Source organism: Mustela nivalis (genome assembly GCF_964662115.1).
Source record: "Mustela nivalis genome assembly, chromosome: 14".
Classification (NCBI taxonomy): domain Eukaryota; kingdom Metazoa; phylum Chordata; class Mammalia; order Carnivora; family Mustelidae; genus Mustela; species Mustela nivalis.
This window is the reverse complement of record NC_139033.1, coordinates 3,791,571-3,814,704: the sequence shown is the minus strand read 5'-3', so window position 1 is coordinate 3,814,704 and position 23,134 is coordinate 3,791,571. Positions and strand designations below refer to the sequence as shown.

The following is a 23,134-nucleotide window of genomic DNA, read 5'->3' as shown; positions in this document are numbered from 1 at the left end:
ACCAGCATGGGTGTTTAGAAATTTTAAGTGACAACACCAATCTTTGGAGAATTAAATACATTATAGGGGAAATTCTGTTCTTATGAGGAAAACAAAATGAAAAAGTACTGACCTTCAATCCACTGGGCAATGAACGATGAATATATATTTAAAAAAATCTGCAATAACTCTCTTTGGCTATCACTAATTCCTGGGAAAATCAGTTGCCCCAAGTGACGGGTTTCCTAAGTGCATACAGCATTTCTGTTAGCACAGCATTTTGTTTCTATGGAGCAACGGCTTTGGGAGTTAAGGAGTGAAAGGTATGCACATGGGGTTTGAACCTAAGTGGCTAGTGTATATTTTAGGCCACCAAAGATGAAAGGCAAAAAATGTTTGAGTCAACCACTATTTTCACATCCCGTTAACTCCCTAGTAAAGGAATAAGAATATTGCTTCAAAATAAAACTGCTCATCTTTCAGTAATCTAAGCAGGAAGCATATTTCAACGACTCAGACTTTGTAAGATTTGTTTACATTTCCTCTGCTATGGAAAGGTACAAAAGGAAGTACTGTCTTCTAGTCTTAAAGATCAAACATCTCCCTTCCCAGTCTTCTGGCATTTGTGTCCTCTGGTCAATACCAGAAATTGAGACTCCCAACAATGCTATCAAGTCTAAGATAAAAACATATACAAATTCATAATTTAGAAGAAAATCCCAAGTCCTTACTTATTCTGAGGTGAACAGGGTCTTGTTAAATACTGGCACATCGGGAGGAGGAGGAAAGCAAAAGCTATTGTTGCAAGAACTAGAGAAAGAAAATGTATGGTTAGGTTTTGTTTTTTATTTTCAATAACCGTAAGAAAAATGGCATGACTTATGGAAACACTGACTGCCCAGAAAACTTTTCTCAAAAAGTAGATACAATTAACTAACTAGAGATAAAAAATGTCTTCCATTAGCACCATACAGATAAAGTCTTGAGAAGAAAGAAGTACCTGATTTGAAGTAGGGGAGGCAGAGACATCTAGGTTTCTCATTCTCTTCTATCTTAATATGAAAAGAGAAACAGCGGGCCAGGGGATGATCTGACATGTCCAGCATTTTGCTGATGTTATATACACTTACATCACCTCTCTGCTTAAAAACTGATCAGAGGCTGACAGTCAAATTACTTTGATTAGTTATCACTGTGTGTCTACTATAGAAACATCAGTGGGGGTTGCCAATGACCACTTTGTCACACTGGATCTTCTAGTAACCACCCAGACAAGAAGCCACAGTCAAAAAAGGTCCTATTCTAATATCATAAAGTCTGCAAGTTTTCAAACCCCCTGGTCTTTTGTTCATGCTGTACTGGCAGTCCCAAACTGATGTTATGTGTATCCAGTGGTTCAAGGAGAAGTATGGGGAGAAAAAACAGACTTAAGAAGAAAAACTTGCATGGCATGGTGTATAAATCTTAAGTTTTGAATGATGATTAAAAAGAGGTGAAAATAATTCCTTCTAGGTTAAAGTTTGAGAATAGAGAAGAAACTCATTTACCTGCTGTACATATTGTAAAAACTACTTGAACTGAGTCAAAGAAGAAGAACATTACTAGGAGAGAGACAGATGCTCCAATTGGAAGGAACAGGGCCTGGGTAGAGTCAATAGTTTGGATACCTGAAAGAGAAAAAGGGACAGATTAATGACTTAAGTAACAGGCACTGTGCCCATGTACTCCAGACACTTTAAAAGTTCCAGGGGTTAGTATGTAAGATACAGTTTATCTGGGACCTCTGATTCTTTCCTTCCCACTGAGATCATGAACTCCTTGCTCTCCTCATGGTGCCTTCATTATCTACCTCCTGGTGCTAACAATCTGGTTGACAGGGCACCAAAAAACCCCTCAAACAAACAAAAATGAAAAACCAAGAACATCAACAGGTAGTAAAAATTTGTATTAACACCTGGGTGTCTCAGTTAAGTGTCTACCTCTGGCTCAAGTCATGGCCCCAGGGTCCTGGTATCAAACCCCTGCATCAGGCTTCTCGCCTGGCAGGGAGCCTGCTTTTCCCTTTCCCTCCCTCCACCTGTGGTTCCCCTGGCTTGAGCTCTTTTTCAAATAAATAAAATCTTAGGGAAAAAAAATCAGATTAGTCAATTTGAGTACATTCGTGGTCTCATGTGCAGGTCTGGTAAAAGAGATGGTTTAAATCCAATGACTAAAATAATTTCTCATCATCTACGGGTTTATTCATATTCATTCTTCCCCATTGTTGCTGAGTAGAGTTGGGGAGTGGAGGGAATAAGACATCTGAAAACCGAAAATCAGAAAAATTTTATGGGAACACTTAAAGGATAAATGGGAGAAAAGAATTACTTGGGGTACAGGATTTAGCACAGTGGTTTTCAGTTCTTGGTTACTCATTAGAATCACCTGCAGAGCTGTAACAATTACAATGCACAGGCCCAACCCCAGACCAATGAAACTGAAATCTCTAGGGGTTAATAGGCCCGACTAAAAACTCCCAGAAAATTTTATTTTGCATACAGAGTTGAACAGCATTAAAAAAATATTTGGTAGAGAAAACATGGCTATATCTGATAACCACTTTATTAAAAGAAAAAATTATTAATCTTGTGTGTGATCTACTTCCAAATTAACCCTGCAGAGATATAAAGTTCTTGAGAGGAATCAAAGAAATAATATTCATATGAAACTATTATTAAAAAATACCAGAAGTCTCTTTTCATTAAATTAAGGCTATGAATAAGATATAATGTGACCAGGAAGAACATAACTATGCACGAAGGGTTGCAATCATCAACCAATGCTTAAAAACTGCTCTTTGGTATTTAAATTTATCTGTCCCAAGAAGGCTACTTAGGCATTTTAGTTAAATAAAATATTAAATATTTCTACAAAACAGAATTGTTTCTTACTGGCTAGGTGGAGGAGTCAATTCACGTAGGAATAGGGCATTTCAATTGAGGAGGAGTGATCTATGTGTCAAGACAGAGATGCTCTTAAGAAGATGGCTGCTGGGGGCGCCTGAGTGGCTCAGTGGGTTAAACCGCTGCCTTCGGCTCAGGTCATGATCTCAGAGTCCTGGGATCGAGTCCCGCATCGGGCTCTCTGCTCGGCGGGGAGCCTGCTTCCCTCTCTCTCTCTCTGCCTGCCTATCTGCCTACTTGTAATCTCTCTCTGTCAAATAAATGAATAAAATCTTTAAAAAAAAAAAAAAAAAGAAGATGGCTGCTGGGCGCCTGGGTGGCTCAGTTGGTTGAGCGACTGCCTTTGGCTCAGGTCATGATCCCGGACTTTCAGGATTGAGTCCCACATCGAGTCCTGCCTCAGGCTCCCAGCTCCTTGGGGAGTCTGCTTCTCCCTCTGACCTCCTCTCTCATGCTCTCTCTCACTCATTCTCTCTCAAATTTAAAAAAAAAAAAAAAAAAAAAAAAGGAAGATGGCTGCTGACCAGAACTGCAGTCAAACTCCTTCACTTGGCCTGGATCATCTGTGTGTGTATATGGGAGTGGGTGGGGTGGGGGGGTGGGGTTAGGGGTGGTACCTTACTTAAAGTGAAGTGTCTTACAGACGTTTATGAGACACAACTCCATGAAATTTCTAACTGAATTTCACCTAGTTGGTCTAAGTACTCTATACTATGTCAAAGAACTACTAGAGGAAAACTAAAGATTTTAGGTGCCTTTCACAACAGAAAATAATAGTTTCACAAATAAGTAATTGTTATATGAAGAGAAACAAATCTTTTAAGAGAAACAAATCTTTAAAAAACTGTAAGTCTTAAAATATACATCCACACCCCCCTCTTTTGTAAAACAAAACATCATATAGTCTACAGATTAATTGGTTTAAAACATGAACAGAAAACTTAAATGGCTGGCTAGAATAAAGACTTTAGTGAGTCAGGTATAAGATAAGTATTTGTTTATAAAAAAACTAAATTTTAGAAGTTCAGTCTGCAATTAAAATGCAAAACTGGAGGCCTCTGCCTTTGGCTTGGGTCCTAGTCTCAGGATCCTGGGATCAAGCCCCACATCAGGCTCTCTGCTCAGTGGGGAGCCTGCTTCCCCCCCTCTCTCTGCCTGCCTTCTCTGCCTACTTGTGATCTCTGTCAAATAAAATAAAATCTTAAAAAAAAAATGCAAAACTGAATACAAAGAGCCTTTCTAGAGTGTTAGAGAGAATGCACAGATTTTTGTTTTTTAAAAGCACAGATTTTAAACCAGGAGGTATGAGACACTGCTTCCATTAGTTTTATAGAAGAATGCCCAAGGGAGTTTACCAAACGGCAATGTCACAGGGCAAGTAGAGTTCCTTTAGTTGCTGACAATATGCTACCTAAAAAAATGTACACAACGTTAATACTGTACTTTCTAAAGGTCTGAAGATAATGGTCCTGAAAGGGATGGAGCTAACAGAAATTTTGGGCAAACTTCAGTGACTTCAAAACAAAACAGACCAAAGCAAAACAGAGTTGTCATAATTAGGAGGAGTTACTCAAAAGCAGTTGGCATTACCTTTAAAGCCAAAATTAACGTAAGAAATAGGCACGGTTTTTTTCTTCAAGGTGGACCCTAGAGATAAAGTACTTTTAGGACAGTGGCAAGAAACTGCTGGAGCACAGAGATGGAGGGCAGTCGTTTTAAAAAAAAAAGGAAGAAAAAATAGGCAGGGTGATGGAAAAAATTATGTAGAGAAATTATTTTTAGCATTTACTGAACAAGGCTATAGGCTAAATACATGGTCATGAAATAGATACTGAACAATAATATACACCAACATATTATTGATAATCACTAAGAAAGTTACTGATTTTGTACCTCCATGAAAGAAGTATGCTTTTCACTATTTACTAAGCACCTATTACACAGAAGGTAACATGAGGGCTTTGAAAAGCTGTACAGTCTTCAGAGTTCGGATAAATTACATGGGAAGCCTGGTAAGGACTTCAAAATGTCAGATAATGGGGCCAAGGGTGGGAGCTGTCCTTTTTTAAACTCACTTAATACTGATTAAATGAAGGGCTGATGTGCCAGAAGGAAAAATATATAGGTTTCTTGGGGCAGATATAGGGATGAGACAGGATTTAGAACCAGGTTCAGGAAAATCAGACAGAACCTGGAGGGCACTCCCCTTTCCCGCTTTCTTTCTAACCCTTTTTATTGTAGAACACAACAGCATACGGGGGAAACTGGGTGGCTGAGTTGTTAAGCGGCTGCCTTCTGCTCACGTCATGGTCCCAGGGTCCTGGGATCAAGCCCCGCCATCCCTGCTCAGTGGGAAGCCTGCTTCTCCTCCCTCTCCTACTCTTCCTATTTGTGTTCCCTCTCTCGCTGACGGTCTCTGTCAAATAAATAAATAAAAATCTTAAAACAAAAACACAACAGGCATAAAACAAAGTACATAAAACAAAGATGTCGAGTTCAATCAATCAGCAAATACCACCCAGGTCAGGGAACAACCCTGCCAAGCCCAGAAGTCTTTCCTGTGCCCCTCCTAAGCCCCATTCTTTTCCCCAAAAGGAACTACTACCTTGGCCTTTATGACACTTTCTTCTTTGCTCTGTTTTATATGTTTTCTACTCAACTGCACATTCTAAAATACTAGTATTTATTTTGCTTATTTTTTGAGCTTATTGCATACACTGATACGTAGCATGTGTTTTTGTGTGTCTGGCTTCTTTTTGTTCAATACTGTTATCAGCATCCATGCTGTCTAGGAAACCGTACGTCACTCATTTTTGTTGTCTTTTTCACAAATTCCTTGATTCTTATTTATTTTGGGATGAGGCAACTGCAACCTTTTTTTTTTCTTTTTAATATTGCAACCTTTAACAACAACTTCTACCTATTTACACTTTCTCCTTCAATCAAGACTCTTGCCAAAATCTGAACACTAAACTCATACCTTTCTTTTCTGAGAACAACCCTGTAATTCTTCTACATTGGTTATCATTCAGGACTTCAATCTCTTCATCACCCACACAATTTCTTGTTTCTCTGTTCATCCTTTTGGCTGTTATTATTTCTTTGATTTTGATAAATGTACCCCATGTTTCATGCTATCCCTTCAATCTGGAATGGTGTCATGCCCCATGATCAAATACTGGCCTTCCCTGCTGCAACAGTCATTTCTTTCATTGTGTTTTTCCTGATTTTGTGGAAGAGGACTGCATTCTCTCCTAATCTATCTCTTCTGGTATCCATGGCCCAGATGAGGCACTCATCTGTATTTCCCAGATGAGGAAATACATTTGTGAGGATCATTTAGCACAACACAGGAGGTAGATTTAAGAAAATGACCACTTCGGGCGCCTGGGTGGCTCAGTGGGTTACGCAGCTGCCTTCGGCTCAGGTCATGATCTCCGGGTCCTGGGATCGAGTCCCGCATTGGGCTCTCTGCTCAGCAGGGAGCCTGCTTCCTCATCTCTCTCTGCCTACTTGTGATCTCTGTCAAATAAATAAATAAAATCTTAAAAAAAAAAAAAAAGAAAATGACCACTTCAACCAGCATTTACTACTCTTTAGACATCAGCAGTGAGAAATGAAGACTCATGTCACTAGGTAACTTCCTTCTACTGTATGGACTGACCTAATCAATTATTTGAGGATAAAATAGTACTTAGACACACAGTGTCCATTTCTCTTAGGTTTCTGTGATTCAATGTACAATGGCTTTATAGTCTGGTTAAAACACATCATATGCATATATGCTACATAACAAAGGGCTTGCAAAGGAGTTTCAGTTGTAAAACTGATTTGGCTTAAAATGTTGACAGACGATAAACGCTATGTAATCATTTAACCTGAAAATCGGGTATTGATACTGGGTTTTTCCTGGTTTCCCTGTAAGTTACTGATATGGTATTTTACCTCATACAAGAATCTGTGTCTTGGGCACCTGGGTGGCTCAGTGGGTTAAGCCACTGCCTTCGGCTCAGGTCATGATCTCAGGGTCATGGGATCGAGTCCCACATCGGGCTCTCTGCTCAGCAGGGAGCCTGCTTCCCCCTCTCACTCTGCCTGCCTCTCTGCCTACTTGTGATCTCTCTCGGTCAAATAAATAAATACAATCTTAAAAAAAAATAAAAAGAATCTGTGTCTTAAGTTTAAGAATAGACTCATTATATTTAAATAATTCTACTTACTGTATTTGCAATGCCCACTTTACATTCCTGGGTACAATGAACACATTTAACTGGGTAAAAGCTAGGCAAGTATAATTTGGTGGGCGGGGCAGTAACTAGAGAAAATAAGTGATCTCTTTACATTTAAGTTCTAAAATTCTCTATCAGTATTCTACCTTTATCCTGGATCCTCAATATTTCCTCCCTGTTAGGTGGTGACTTGAGGCTGTTCTGTAAGTCACGCTCATTCTCTCCTCTGTGCCTGTTAATCACATGCTCTTCCCATCCAGAATGACTTCTCCAGCAATCCAAGTACACCATTTCAAATTTCAGATCAAACTCACCTTCTCTGGCACGGGAATCCCTTATTAAATTGACCCATGTGGCTTACCCTGACTTGCCTTTCTCTTTGCTCTCTCTGTACATGGATGTCAAATGAGTTCATCTCTAGGGCTTACTCTGATCTACTGATAGCAGATGCTTGTTAGAAGTACTCTGAGGCTACGGTAAGGGTCTGTGAGAGAATGTTCCTGTTCTAGGGACAGGAAGTGGTATTTACTATCTCTGTCTCAGCACTTTATTAATGCCTCACAAAGTGTTTTGGCCACAGTGCCTAGTGACAGCTTGGGTACCAGGCTCTTGTGCTTTGGCAGCTTTCAAAATATCTAATAGAATATCTTAAAAATATATATCTAATAAACTGCATGGTAGGAACCCAGTATCAAGCTCTTGATGATCAAATTAAGTCTCCTTATTTATAATTAAATTCCCCTTATAATAAACATCACCAATTTTCTATAATTCTACTGAGGCACAATTTACATATGGCAAAATTCACCCATCTTTAGTGTCCAATACTTGCCAGGAAACTACAAATGCACTTTCAGTTTCTCCATATTTGCCTTTTTGGAAATTTCATTTAAGTGGACTCACACAATATATACTCTTTCCTGACTTCTTAACATAATGTTTTGAGGTTCATATCATGTATCGGTATCAGTACTTCTGTCAGTACTTCATTCTCTTTAATGCTGAATAGTATTCCATTGCATGGATAGGCCATATTTTGTTTATCCATCAATGAGTTTATTGGTCTCTGAGTCATGTTTCTACTTTTTGGCCATTATAAACAACGCTGCCAAACATTTGCACACTTCTATTTCTTGTAACTCAACATTCTTACAAAATCTTTACTATCCTACTTGTTTTTAAGAAAATAATCTCAGCAGCAAGCTTTTAGGCATGAGTTAAAAGCACTAATGAGAAATCATTGGTTTAGATTCAGAACATAGGAATTTTTACAAATTATACCAATACAGATTAGATTTTATTATTATAATTAAACATAAATCCTTAAACCCGGTAAATTAACTGGGGTTATAGGAAGAATCTAATTAAGACCACTATATGTATTAAAGTTAATTGACATAAAAATGCCTTACTATTATTGGTGCTGTTGCCATTGAAAGACCCAGAAGAACTGCTATTGTCTTTCTCTTTATCTTGATTTTCAAAGTCCATATTAAGGGACCTGTGGAAAAAATTACATAGACAAGTTTTAATTTTGCTTAAGAAAGAAAGTAGGTCCACAGGTCAGTAATGAGACAATATTTTAATACGCTAAGGCATTATGGAAGACAGGAAAGGCTCTTTTGAACAACTCTGCAAAAACAGTTCTTGTCATCACATTTTGAAAACAATCTACATTCCTTCTGGTATGTCAGTTCAAGAGTTCAGACTGCAGATAAAAGCATTCCATTGTGGCCAAATCTTCCAGCCATATCTCTGTGCACATCCTTAATTATTTCCTTATGATAAATACCTAGAAAGAGAAAAGTTAGGTCAAAGGGCAAGCGCAATTTTGAGACTTTAACATACTACACAACTACCACCAACAAGGTTGTACCAAATTTACTCTTTGATAGCAGTATATGAGAACATTGTTTTCTCTACACCTTGTCAGCTTTCATTTAACAACATGTATTTGAGTTTCTTTTTTTTTAATATGCTTTAAAAAAAAAAAGATTTTATTTATTTATTTGACCGACAGAGATCATGAGTAGGCAGAGAGGCAGGCAGAGAGGCAGGCAGAGAGGGGGAAGGGAAGCAGGCTCCCTGCCGAGCAGAAAGCCCAATGCGATGTGGGGGGGGGGGGTGTTTGATCCCAGGACCCTAAGATCATGACCTGAGCTGAAAGCAGAGGCTTTAACCTCCTGAGCCACCCAGGTGCCCCTGTATTTCTATACATAGAACTGTTTTACAAATTGGAGGAACAATAAATAGTGCATAAAACAGGCTTTCATGGATTCTACATTCAAAGTTGGGGGGGGGGGACACTGACAATAAACAAGAAAATAAGTTCAATATATATATGGTAACAGCTAATGAGAAAATGCAGGAAATGAAAAGACTAAGTTTGAAATTTTAAATAGGGTGGGTTGGGAAGGCCTCACTGATGTGATTTTTAAGTCAAGACCTGAAGGAAGTAGTCACTGTCCATGTGGGGAACTAACAATGCAATCTCTGTTCTAATATTGCATTCTTTAACTACTGAACAGTTTAGAGTACATGAGTTCACTCATTTTTTGGTTAACTAACTGTTCAAGTCCTTAGCTCATCTTCATCTATGTTAAAGTGTTTATGTCCTAAAGAACTTCCTGCAGGGGTGTCTGGGTGGCTCAGTGAGTCGAGTAGCTGTTTTCAGCTCAGGTTATGATCCCGGGGTCCTGGGACAGAGCCTCACATCGGGCTCCCTGCTTGGTGGGAAGTCTATTTCTCCCTTTGCCCCTCTCACTTGCTCATGCTCTCTCTCACTTGTTCTCTCTCAAATAAATAAAATCTTAAAAGAACTTTCTGCAATGATGGAAGCATTCTTTATCTGCACTGGGGAGACATCAGCCACACGAGCACTTAATATGTGGGAGGGCAAAATTAATTTAAATAATATGGGAGCTGTAACTATAAAATTCTTAGATGAAACATAGGGATAAATCTTCATGATCTTTGGATTTGTCAGTGGATTTTTTTTTTTTTTTAAAGATTTTATTTACTTGACAGACAGAGATCACAAGTAGGCAGAGAAGACAGGCAGAGAAAGAGAGGGGGCAGGCTCCCTGCTGAGCAGAGAGCCTGATGTGGGGCTCGATCCTAGCACCCTGGGATCATGACCTGAGCTGAAGGCAGAGGCTTTAACCCACTGAGCCAACCAGGTGCCCTGTCAGTGAATTCTTATACATGATGCCAAAGACCCAGCCAAAAACTGATAAAATGGACTTAATCATCATAAAAATCTTATGCTTCAAAGGTCACAATCAAAAAGGTCCCAACACAGAGGATAGGAGAAGATACCAGCTATCATATGTCTGATAAGGGCCCTGTATTCAGAACATGTAAGAACTCCTGCAATTCGGGGCGCCTGGGTGGCTCAGTGGTTTGGGCTGCTGCCTTTGGCTCGGGTCATGATCTCAGGGTCCTGGGATCGAGCCCCGCATCGGGCTCCCTGCTCTGCAGGAAGCCTGCTTCCCTCTCTCTCTCTCTCTGCCTGCCTCTCTGCCTACTTGTGATCTCCGTCTTTCAAATAAATAAATAAAATTTAAAAAAAAAAACAAAAAACTCCTGCAATTCAATAATAAAAAAACAACCCATTAAACAATAAGCAAAGGATCTGAATAAATACTTCCCCTAAGAAGATATGCAAATGACTGCCAGTAAGCACACGAAAAGATTTTTCACATCATTAAATGTCAGGGAAATACACAGTCAAACAGAATGAGATAGCACTTCATACCCACCAGGATGGTACAACCAGAAAAATCAGATAATAACCAAATGTCAGCAAGGACATTGCTAGTAAGAATTTAATTTGGTGCAGACACTCTGGAAAACAGTCTGACATTTTCAATTTCTTTAATAAATATAGGGCTATTCAGGTTATTGATTTCTCCTTGAGTGAGCTTTAGCAGATTGTCTCTCTCAAAGAATTGGTCCATTTCATCTAAGTCATCAAATTTACTGGCATAAAGTTGTTGATAGTGGTCCCTTATTATTGTTTTAATACCGGAGGCTCTAGTAATAACCCCTCTATCACTCCTGATACTGGTTTTATGGCTTCTCTTCTTCCTGATTAGTCAGGCCAGAGATTACCACTTTTACCACTTTTATTGGTCTTTAAAAATCAGCTTGTGGTTTCACGGATTTTTCTCTACCCCTAGAGAAAATATTTCACTTATTTTGGCTTTGATCTTTATTCTTACCGTTTGCCTACTGCTAAGTTGGGTTTAATTTACTCTCTTCTTGCCTAGTTTATTAAGGTTAAAGTTTAGATCACTGATACCTTTTTCTTCTATTCTAACCTATGCATTTAGAGGTATAATTCCTCCCTAAGTACTGCTTTTGCAGCAACCCATAAATTTAGTATGTTTTCACTTTAATTCAATGTATTTTCCTTCTTTTTTGATGCATGGAAGTGTTATTTTTGTTTCCAAATATCTGGGAATTTTTTAGACCTCTTTCTGTTATTGATCCCTAATTTGATTCAACTGTGAGCTGTTAGGTGTTAGGGCCAATTTAATGTTAAAACCTGTTTAACTATTAGGGCCTGCTTAGCCAGAGCAACTCCATATTGCCTAGGTAGCCATACTGTTATTTACATCCATGGACTTCATTCCGGGAATAAATGCCCCCCTAGTTCCTGGTATGGTTCCGGGAATCGATTCTGGGAGTAAATGCCTTAACAACAGAAGCCGCGTACCTTGGGTCTGTGGTTATGTCCTCTAAAACCAGCCTGTGAGATCGGGAGGGGGTCGCTTTCTTCGGAGACGGCCCTGGCCAGTCAGTCTAATTTCTAATGCTTGGCATAGAATAAGGCTCTGCGTAACTTTCACTTTGTCTCAGTTGCGTTCCTTTGATAATGGACCCCAACATTCTGGGGGCTCGTCCGGGATTAAAGGACGAGAACTGACTCAGCATCAGAATTTCTGGTAAGCCTCTGGAGGTAAGATCTCGAGATTTTATCCTGCAGGATCTGGTCTGTCTGGTTGCGGAGCTCCAGGGTATAGCCCATTGGGGAGAAGCTGGACACAGCATTGTTCCCCAGGGCTGGAGTGGATGTGGGGACGCCCCATCCCACCACTGGGAGACTGCCAGGGGGTTCGAGTCCCCCTAGGCGGTCAGGGGACTGAGAAAATCCCCACCAGCAGCAGGTTGTATATCTTGCACACCCTTAGACTTGTTATCTGGTTGAGGAAGGGCTGCTGGGCCTGGTCTGCAGATGTCTTTGTCTTGTCTTTTTGTTGTCTGTTGTATTGTTTGTTGTGTTTGAAGAAATGGGGCAAGCAGAAAGTAAGGGGCCTATGACACCCCTAAGTCTTGTTCTCCAGCATTTCAAGGATTTTCAAGGTAAAACTACCCAGTTGGGTGACAAGGTTTACCCAGGAAAACTCTCTATAAAACTGGGAATCCTTTCTCTGCCTTCTGGCAGCACTCCCCCTTCTGTTTCTGCACCAACTTGGGTGTGGCCTGCATAACTGGCCTCTAGACCATCCTTGGTGCTTCCTGCACCACGGCTCCTTCCCTCTTCACTGTCAAGGAGCAAGAAGAGCTGCTCCTGGACCTAACACCCCCCACTCCAGATCTTCCCACCCGTGTCTCAGGTAAACATTAAAAATGGAGTGGGTCCAAGTGAAACGTAAATCAGTATTTGAACTAAGTTAAGTTTGTTGGTTTAATTAAGATAGACATGTCTTTAAAGTTATAGCAGTAAATGTGAAACTTCAATCAAAGTTCCCTGAAGGTCAAATAAGCTCATGCTCTTCGATAAAATCTGTTAGCAAAGAAATAACTGAACTGATGGTTAATTGTCTGTCTCAAAGTTTTAATGGGTAATTGTTAAGGTAACTTTCAAAGTCTTTGGTAACCTGAAACTTCAAAGTTTTGGTTGGATGACAAATGGAATTAAATTTGTTGGACACCTAGGTCTTAACCAAATGGGATAAAATGCTAAAGCATTGAGTACTTGATGTAGGTTTGTGCTTTTGACTTCTTACTGCAAAGAAACGAAGAATATTTAAATCTGTTGGTAAACATGTTTTGTGCTTAACTGATTCATAAAATTTGCCATCTACAGAATTCTGTTGTAACTGTTCACAATTGGTTAATACTTAACCATCACTAGAAACCAAAATGTTTCTAAGAATAGAAAATTCTGCTAACTGTAACTAAGACTGATGGAAGTAAGGGAAATAACCCTATATGTAAAAAAGTAGGAGATACATAAGAAAGATAAGGAATGGGAATATATTTTGTTTAAGAAAAGGTAATTTTGTCCTAAATGAGATGGTTGTTTAAAAGGAAATGGTCTGGGACAAAACCTGGATACAAAAGAAAGTTGTAATAGGTTTGTGAAGGGAAATTAAAAAAAAAAAAAGAAAAATAAATTTAGGTATGGTCAGGATGGACTACCAAAAGAAAACACCCTAAGGATTTTTATTAAAAGTTTTAATGTTGTCTGAAAAACCAGAGGAAAGGCAGTTGACTGATAGTAAGTTTAAAAAAACTCCTCTACACTCAAAAAAGAGGGCCTAAGAGAGTAAATAGTTTTGTCTTAAAGTAAAAATATCTGGTTGCACCAGAACATGAAAGGAGATAATAAAAACTAAACTTGAGGATATATAGTAAGTCGTAGAAGGCTTGGGGAAAGTAAGTGACTTTTATTTGCCTTGGTTTATAGGTTTGAAAGGAAACAATGAAATATGTTAAAAATCTGACCATCTTAGATCAGTTTTGATGATTTATTCACAAGAAGGGAAAAAAGACTAATAAATTTTTTCCTATAAAATGTTTCTGTTCAAATGAGACATAGTATTTAAGGAAGGAAGACTAAAGCCCTGTGTCATGGCAAATATATATTGGTGATCAATTCAAGTAAATGTTAAAATTAGAGGGCAGTAAATCTTGCCTTTGCCAGTCAGTCAGCCCCAGATATAAGGAAGAAACTTCAGAAAATTAAAGGATTTGAAGGGAAGAATCTGAGTTAGTGGCAATAGCAGAAAAGGTGTTTAACAACAGGGATACACAAGAAGATGAAAAACAGGCTAAAAAAAATAGTTAAAGTTTTGACATTACATGAGGCGGGAAGGAGACAGGAAAAAAAGGTCAGTGGAAAAGAAAAAGGCAGGTAGGAGATGGTCAATGGAAAAAAAAAGCCTAAACACAGAGAAAGCAGGTGGGAAGGCTTAGATTCAGATCAGTGTGCTTACTGCGAGGAAAAAAGGACACTGGGCCAGCGAGTGCCCTAAGAAGAAAGTGCAATACTGGCCACCAAAGACTGAAGGAGCCGTGGTTCAGAGCCCCTCCCTGAACCTCTGGTTAAAATTGAGGTGGAGGGGAAATCAATTGATTTTTTGGTGGACAAAGGAGCCCAATTTTCATCATTACTAAAGCCTATGGGAAAACTATCTAGAGAGGAGTCTGGGTACAAGGGGCAAATGGCACAGAAAGACAGAAATGGACAACAGAAAGGACTTTAAATATGGCCTCGGGAGTAGTCAAACATCAATTCTTGGTCCTCCCTAATGTCCCGTATAACCTGATGGGAAGCCATCTCCTCCACAAACTACGGGCTGGCATTCAGTTCTTGGAAGGAGACATGACTGTGACTTTGGGACAACCCACTGTGCAGATGCTTGTGGCAGCAGCAGATGAACATCTCCTTTACAAGCTAGTCTCAAAACCAGAGGAGATAAGGGAGGGAAGCCTTCTCCAAACCTACAGGTTGAATTTCCCAAAGTCTGAGCAGAAGGGAGGCCTCCTGGCCTGGCCAAGGGACGGCCTCCAGTAGTGGTACAGTTAAAAGCAACAGCTACGGCCGTTCGAGTCCGGCAGTACTCCCTCCCCTGGGAAGCAAAGGAAGGGATCAGAAAACACATTAACCGCCTCCGAGGAGACGGGATCCTAGTTCCTTGCAAGTCTCCATGGAACACACCTTTACTGAACGTCAAAAAGTCTGAAACTGGGGAGTACCGACCCGTTCAGGACTTGCGGGAAGCTAACAAACGGGTTGAAGAGACCCACATGACAGTGCCCAACCCCTATACCCTACTCTCCCTCCTAGGCCCCAAAAGAACTGTGTATACGGTCTTAGATCTCAAGGATGCATTTTTCTGTATACCTTTAGCAAGGGAGTCTCAACCCCTCTTTGCTTCTGAGTAGTCTGACCCACAGGAAGGGTTCCAGGGCCAGCACACCTGGACAAGACTTCCCCAAGGATTCAAAAATTCACCCACCATCTTTGACGAGACCCTACACGAGGATTTGTGTGAGTACAGAATCACCAACCTGGGAGTCACTCTGTTACAGTATGTTGATGACTTGCTAATAGCCGCTTAGGACTATGAGTCATGCTTGAGGGGGGACGAAAACTCTTACAGACTGCAGAAAAAAAAGGTATCTGGTGTCAGCAAAGAAAGCACAGCTTTGTCAGAGCCACGCCACTTATTTAGGCTTTGATCTCCACGAGGGAGTGCGCTCACTGTCTGAGTTCAGGAAACAGGCGATCACCCGATACTGCCGCCGAACCACGCCCCAACAAATGAGGGAGTTTCTTGGGACGGTGGGCTACTGCAGACTGTGGATACCGCGGTTAGCGGAAATTGCCCAACCCCCCTACGAACTGATTAAGGGAGGACTCACTACGGTAGAGTGGACAGCTGAGGCAAAAGGAGCATTTCGAAAATTACAAACAGCCTTACTGAGTGCCCCAGCGCTGACCATCCCAGATGTTACCAAGCCCTTCCACTTTTCATGGAGAAGGCAGGGGTGGCCAAAGGGGTTTTGACTTAGACTCTGGGGCCTTAGCAAAAGCCAGTAGCCCATCTTAGCAAAAAAAAAAACCTAGATCCAGTAGCGGCCAGGTTCCCCCCTTGCCTCTGCATAATTGCTGTCACGGCCCTCCTGGTCAAGGATTCAAGTAAATTAACTTTGGGTCAAAATTTCATCTTGACCACTCCTCACATTATCGAAGGCCTCCTCTGGACCCCACCAGACCAATGGATGACAAACGCCCGAGCGACAGGTATCAAGCCCTCCTCTTCAACGAACCGAAAGTGATTTTCAGGCTCCCGGGCGGTGCTAAATCCAGCCACGTTGCTGCCAGAAAAGCTAGCTGATAACCCACAGGACTGTGGGGAGGTCCTAACCCAGATCATAGAAATAAGGCCTGACCTCAGAGACACTCCCCTCCCGGATGTGAGATGACTCTGTTCACAGATGGGAGTAGCCTCACGGCCGATGGAAAGAGGTATGCGGGGCCTGCGGTGGTTTCTCCTGAACAGAACTCTGAAAGGTGGCCCTGCCACACGGAACCTCGGCACAAAAAGCGGAGCTGATTGCACTCACCAAGGCACTGCAGATGGCCAAGGGTAAGCCCGCCAACATCTAAATGGACAGCAGGTATGCCTTTGCTACTCTCCATATACATGGGACTATTTATAAAGAAAGGGGCCTATTAACAGCAGAAGGAAAATAAATTAAAAACAGAAAAGAAATAATGGCTCTCCTCCAAGCTATTTGGGACCCAAAAGAGGTGGCCGTTATGCATTTCCTGGGACACCAAAAGGGGACTAATCTGGTTTCAAAAGGAAACCAATAAGCAGATCAAACTGCAAAGCAAGCAGCCAGGGAAACTGGGTCAAGAACTGGTTATACTCCTGGCTCCAGCCCTACCAGAAAAAACAGATTATTCAGTGGCAGGTTTAAAATATTTACAAAAATTGACTAAATTAGACTATGAAGGGGATTGGGCTAAGACTAGGGCAGGAAAGTTAATTCTTCCTTGAAGACTAGGAAAAAAAAATTAGTAAGCCAAATACATCAGGGCACTCACTTAGGGACACGCAAGCTTAAGGAGCTCATGGGTAAACAGTTCCAGGTTTCTAAATTAGGGTGTATGGCTCAGGATGTGGTTGATAGATGCGTTCAGTGTCAGGCAGTAAATGCGGGAGAAACCAGGATGGGAAGAGGAAAAAGAGTAAGAGGAAGGGAACCAGGAATTAATTGGGAAGTAGATTTTACAGAGATGAAACAGGGAAAGTATGGACACAAGTATATGTTAGTTTTTGTGGATACCCTTTCAGGCTGGGTAGAGGCTTTTTCCACCAAACATGAAACGGCAGGAATGGTAGCCAAAAAAACTATTAGAAAAAATAATTCCTAGGTTTGGGTTGCCTCTCGCGATCGAGTCAGACAATGGCCCTCCATTTGTGAGTTCAGTCTCAAAGGCACTGGCCAATGCCGTGGGCACTAATTGGAAACTACACTGTGCCTACCGGCCCCAGAGCTCCGGACAAGTAGAGAGAATGAACCGGACTCTGAAAGAGACCTTAACAAAGTTAATTCTGAACACTGGCGGTGGATGGGTGGATCTTCTTCCCTTTGCCCTCCTTAGGGCATGATGTATACCCTACTTAAACAAGGTTACCCCATTTAAAATAACGTTTGGGTGACCCCCTCCACTCTGCCCATGGCTACAAGAGGTTGCCCTAGCAGAAATGACCAATCAGTCTATACTCGAGTCACTGCAGGCATTACAGTCTGTCTTAAAAAGAGCCCACGCAGGGAATCGAGCTGCCTACACTGAGACGGAGACAGAGGTAGAACCACATCCTTACCAACCCGGAGACTTGGTTTGGATATGCTATCACCGAGTGGAAAACTTGGAGCCCCGCTGGAAGGGACCATTCATGGTCATTCTGACCACCCCCACGGCAGTAAAAGTAGAAGGCATCAGGGCTTGGATTCATGCGTGTCACGTCAAATGAGCCGAAAACAAGGACACCCCCCAGAAATGGGAGCCACTGCCAGTGGACCCCACTAACCGTGGACTAAAATTAAGACTCAAAAGGGTTTCATAAGTTGGTCACTTTTTCTTTTTTTTTTTTAAAGATTTTATTTATTTATTTGACAGAGAGAGATCACAAGCAGGCAGAGAGGCAGGCAGAGAGAGAGAGGAGGAAGCAGGCTCCCTGCTGAGCAGAGAGCCCGATGTGGGACTCGATCCCAGGACCCTGAGATCATGACCTGAGCCGAAGGCAGCGGCTTAACCCAATGAGCCACCCAGGCGCCCACTTGGTCACTTTTAACCCTGTTCCTACTCAGCAGCAGCCATGGGACACCTCATCGACCTAAAACAGCCCAATAGAAAAACAGAAAAACAGCGGATGGAACAACACTTGAGGTTAATGACACCTCAGGTCAGCCTGTTTTCACCTGCAAGAACTGGCTGAAGAGTCAAAGAATTGACTAATCTCCAAAGAAAAGGGCGGAATTTTAGGGCCATTTTAATGTTAAAACCTGTTTAACTATTAGGGCCTGCTTAGCCAGAGCAACTCCATATTGCCTAGGTAGCCATACTGTTATTTACATCCATGGACTTCATTCCGGGAATAAATGCCCCCCTAGTTCCTGGTATGGTTCCGGGTATCTATTCTGGGAGTAAATGCCTTAACAACAGAAGCCGCGTACCTTGGGTCTGTGGTTATGTCCTCTAAAACCAGCCTGTGAGATCGGGAGGGGGTCGCTTTCTTCGGAGACGGCCCTGGCCAGTCAGTCTAATTTCTAATGCTTGGCATAGAATAAGGCTTGGCATAACTTTCACTTTGTCTCAGTCTCGTTCCTTTGATAACGGACCCCAACTTTAGGGACTGAATATTTGTGTCCCCCCCCCCCCCCCCCGCCCCCTGCAAAAGTTCATTTGTTAAAGCCCTAACTCCTAGTATGATGATATTTGGTGACTGGATCTTTGGGATGTAATTCTGCTAAAGTCATGAGGGCAGAGCCTTCATGATGGAATTAGTATCCTCTTAAGAAGAGGTACCAGAGAGCTTTGCACTCTCTCCCCTGAGTGTGCACACACCAGGGAAAAACCATGTGAGCACTCATGAAGAAGGTGGCTGTCTGCAGGACACGAAGAGTGCTCACCAAAATCCAACCATGCTGGCACCCTGACCTTGGATTTCCAGCCTCTGGAACTGTGAAAAAATAAACTGCTGTTGTTTAAAAGCCATCCAGTCTGTGGTTATTTTGTTATGGCAGCCCCAGCTAATTAATAGAGATTAGAGATCATACTTTTTATGCCCTGAATCCACTTACTGAGACTTCTTTTATGTTCCAAAATATGTTCTATCTTGGTAAATGTTCCAGATGCACTTTGAAGAATGCATATTCTCCTGTCAGTTAGGAGTGTTCTATGAATATCAGGTTAAGCTGGTTCAGAGTATCATTCAAGCCACTGATTTTCTGACAATTTATCCAGTACTAAGAGAGAGCTACTAAAATCTTCAGCTATATTTGTGAATGTTTTATTTCTTCTTGAAGTCTATCAGTATTTGCTTCATGTATTTTGAAGATCTTTTATGTGATGCATAAACATTTAGGATTATTATGATTTGTTGATTAACTGATCCCTGTATCATTATGAATTAATCTTGTCTGTAGTAACATTTCTTGCTCTGAAAGCTGCTTTGCCTGATATTACTACAGTTAACTCTAGCTTTCTTTTGATAAATAAGGTATGTCTTTTCTCAACTTTTTACTTTAAATCTTGTTCTAGCTTATAGCTATAATGTACTTCTTGTAAGCTGCATGTAATTGGAGCTTACTTTTTTTTTTTTAAGATTTTATTTATTTATTTGACAGAGATCACAAGTAGGCAGAGAAGCAGGCAGAGAGAGAGGAGGAAGCAGGCTCCCCACTGAGCAGAGAGCCCGACGCAGGGCTCGATCCCAGGACCTAAGACCATGACCTGAGCTGAAGGCAGAGGCTTTAGCCCACTGAGCCACCCAGGTGCCCCTGGGGCTTACTTTTTAATTCAATTTGACAATTACTACCGTTTTTTAAAAAAAAAAAAAAATTTTTTTTTTTAAATTTATTTATTTGATAGAGAGATCACAAGTAGGCAGAGAGGCAGGCAGAGAGAGAGGGGGAAGCAGGCCCCCCGCAGAGCGGAGAGCCCGATGCGGGGCTCGATCCCAGGACCCTGAGATCATGACCTGAGCTGAAGGCAGAGGCTTAAACCACTGAGCCACCCAGGTGCCCTGACAATTACTACCTTTTGATTGCAGTATTTAGGCCAATTTCATTTAACAAGATTATTATTGTGATTAGTTTTGAGACTATCATGTTGCTATCTGTCCTATCATTTTTTGTTGTTCCCCTTCACTTGACTTCTTTTGGATAAACAGTTTAAAGGAAAAAAAGGCTTATTTTTTTACTCTAGAGAGAGAGAGAGCACAATCAGGGGAAGGGGCAGGGGGAGAAGTTGAGAAATTCTTAAGCAGACTCCTGCTGAGCATGGAGTTGGATGTAGGGCCCAATTCCAGGACCCTTAGATCATGACCTGAGCCAAAATAAAGAGTCAACCACTTAACCAAGTACCCCAGGATTAAGAGCATTTATTTTTTATTTTTTACTTTTTAAGATTTTATTTATTTATTTGACAGAGAGAGATCACAAGTAGGCAGAGAGGCAGGCAGAGAGAGAGAGAGGAGGAAGCAGGCTCCCTGCTGAGCAGAGAGCCAGATGTGGAACTCATCCCAGGACCCTGAGATCATGACCTGAGCCAAAGGTAGCGGCTTAACCCACTGAGCCACCCAGGCGCCCGGATTAAGAGCATTTAAATGATTCTCTTTTTATCTCTTTTGTTGTCTTACTATCTGTAACTTGTTATTTTAGTGGTCACTGAGCATTTATATTAAAACATCTTTAACCCATACAGTGTACCTTCAAGTTATATTATGGTACTTCATGTGTAGTATAAAAACCTGACAAGTTTACATTTGTTACCCTGAACCTTTGTACTATTTCCATGCATTTTACTTTTACATGTTATGCTATAAACTGTACAATATACTGTTAGTTTTGTTTACATAATTATATTCTTTTTTTTTTACATAATTATATTCTAAAAAACTTTAAATATTAAGAAAATAGTCCTTTTATATTTATCAACATTGTTACCATTTCTGGTGATCTTTATTCCTTTATGTAGATCCAGATCTCTAGCAGTACCATTTTTAATCTGCATGAAGTAATTCCCTTCACATTTCTTATAGGGCAAAGTGGTTTTGTGTTATCTGCAAACATCTGTATTTTGCCTTCATTTTTGAAAGATTTTTTGCCAACACATGTTGTTATGTTGATGGCTTTTCCTTTCTGTGCTTTAAGGCTGTTGTTCCACTGTCTTCTCACTTACATTATTTTCAGTGAGAAATCTGGTGTTTATTCTTATCTTTGTTCCTCTCTATGTAACATGTTCTTCTGCCCACCCCCACTCACCCCTGGCTCCTTTTTAGATATTTTCTATTATGACTGCTTTTGAGTGACTTGATTATGCTATGCCCTGGAGTAGTTTTCTTCATGTTTTTGTGTACTATGAGTTTAAGTTTCTTAGATCTGTGGGTGATAGTTTTCTTCAAGTTTGGAAAAATTTTGGCCATTAATTCTTCAAGGATTTTTCTCTCCTTCCCTTTCTTCTCTCTTGCAGATTCTGACTGCCCATATATTAGCCCCCCTGGGGGTTGTTCTGTGATGGCCATAGGTCAAAGGCACCCTTTCCATTAAGAACATTTTTTTCCCTCTTTTCTGTATTTTGTTTTGGATATTTTCTGTCACTGTGCCTTCAAGTTCCTAATCCTTTCTTCTGTAATGTCTAATTGCCATTAATCCCTCCCAGTGTATTTTGTTCAGGTTTTAAAACTTACTTACATATTTAAAAATGTGTGCAGTCCAATAATTAAAATCATTTGAACAACCCCCACCCCCACGATTAAACAGCATTTTGCAGCCTACGAGACACCTTAGGACAGCTTGATTTTCCTTTAGATTTCACTGTTGTCCCACCCAGCTTCTTTCAGTAGCATCCAAGTTTTCCTTTCCTGCCAGCCAGACAGGCAGATGAGAGAAGTATGTGACCTTTGTTGTCCATAGTCTTCGATTCTTTGATGTGAAAAGGGGCAGCAGTCATTAACTTGACCCAAACTCTTTGTATCTTATAAACAGCTAGAAGCAGTAAAATACACAATGCTCCTGGAGTATAGTGAATATTGGCAGTACATGCCCTATTAGAATTTTCCTGCTTGCTCCTTCTGTTGTTTGAGGGTAGGTAATTTTTCTCTTGCATTTTTATCTTCCTCAATTTTGACTTACTGAATTTCCCAATCTCAACCATATCAGGTTTGTGAGACATGGTTACAGAGGAAGCAGAGTGAGGTGCATGAGCAAGCAGTGTCTGGTCTGAGCAGTGGCTGCCACTGAGTTCCCATTCCGCATTTATATTTTTTTAAATCTCAGATGTTGCTGTTTTTCACTTCCAGAGGCTTGACTTTGGGTATTATTTTATTTATCCATGTATCTCTCTAACTTTTTGTACAGATGGAATGTAATTTATAGTATCAGTTTAATGTACTTCTTTAGTAATTCCAACATATGTGTCAGTTCTGGGATGGTTTTGACTGAAGATTCATCACTCGTCATATTTTCCTTCTTCTTTGCTGCCTGGTCACCTCTGCTTGTATGCCAGACATTATGAGTTTTACTTTGTCTCAATATTTTTATATTCCTGCTGACTATCTGATATTTTTATATTCCCACAAATCTTCTTGAGCTTTGTTCTGGAATGCTGTTAGTTACTCAGACGTAGTGTGTATTCAGGTATTGCTGTTGTAATTTATTAGGCAGTGCTCAATTTAGGGTAATTACTCTCTACCAACTGAGGTACTCTATCCAATGCCACATGAATCATAAGGTTTTCCAACCAGCTGAGGGAGTAGGCACTCTTCTTCTACTCCTTCCACATTATTCTTTCCTTAGCTTCAGGTAACGTCCTCACAAGCATGCAGTGATCAATACTCCCATGACTTCTCAAACGGTGAACCTGCAGATCTCTGGGGATTTCTGGCTTTAAACACTTTTGTCTTTCATACTCTGTCCTATTAACTCTGGCTGCCTTACGTTTCCTCGACT

General features: G+C 40.8%; 1 protein-coding gene and 1 long non-coding RNA gene across 2 annotated transcripts in view; one reads left to right on the top strand and one right to left on the bottom strand.

The window, feature by feature from the left end:
- Positions 1-20,883, top strand: part of LOC309848284 — a 76,572-nt gene extending 55,689 nt beyond the window's left edge. Inside the window, exons 2-3 of the long non-coding RNA XR_014302941.1 lie at positions 16,385-16,567; positions 20,614-20,883. This is a non-coding gene — a long non-coding RNA (uncharacterized lncRNA). The remainder of the gene's footprint in view (positions 1-16,384; positions 16,568-20,613) is intronic.
- The window catches only part of SPPL3 (signal peptide peptidase like 3), a 149,312-nt gene that overhangs the window by 16,355 nt on the left and 109,823 nt on the right, over positions 1-23,134 (bottom strand). The window contains exons 3-5 of the mRNA XM_082699679.1: positions 8,563-8,651; positions 1,527-1,646; positions 711-789 (exon numbers count right to left, since the gene is read on the bottom strand). Coding sequence (XP_082555805.1) covers positions 711-789; positions 1,527-1,646; positions 8,563-8,651 — 288 coding nt within the window. The remainder of the gene's footprint in view (positions 1-710; positions 790-1,526; positions 1,647-8,562; positions 8,652-23,134) is intronic.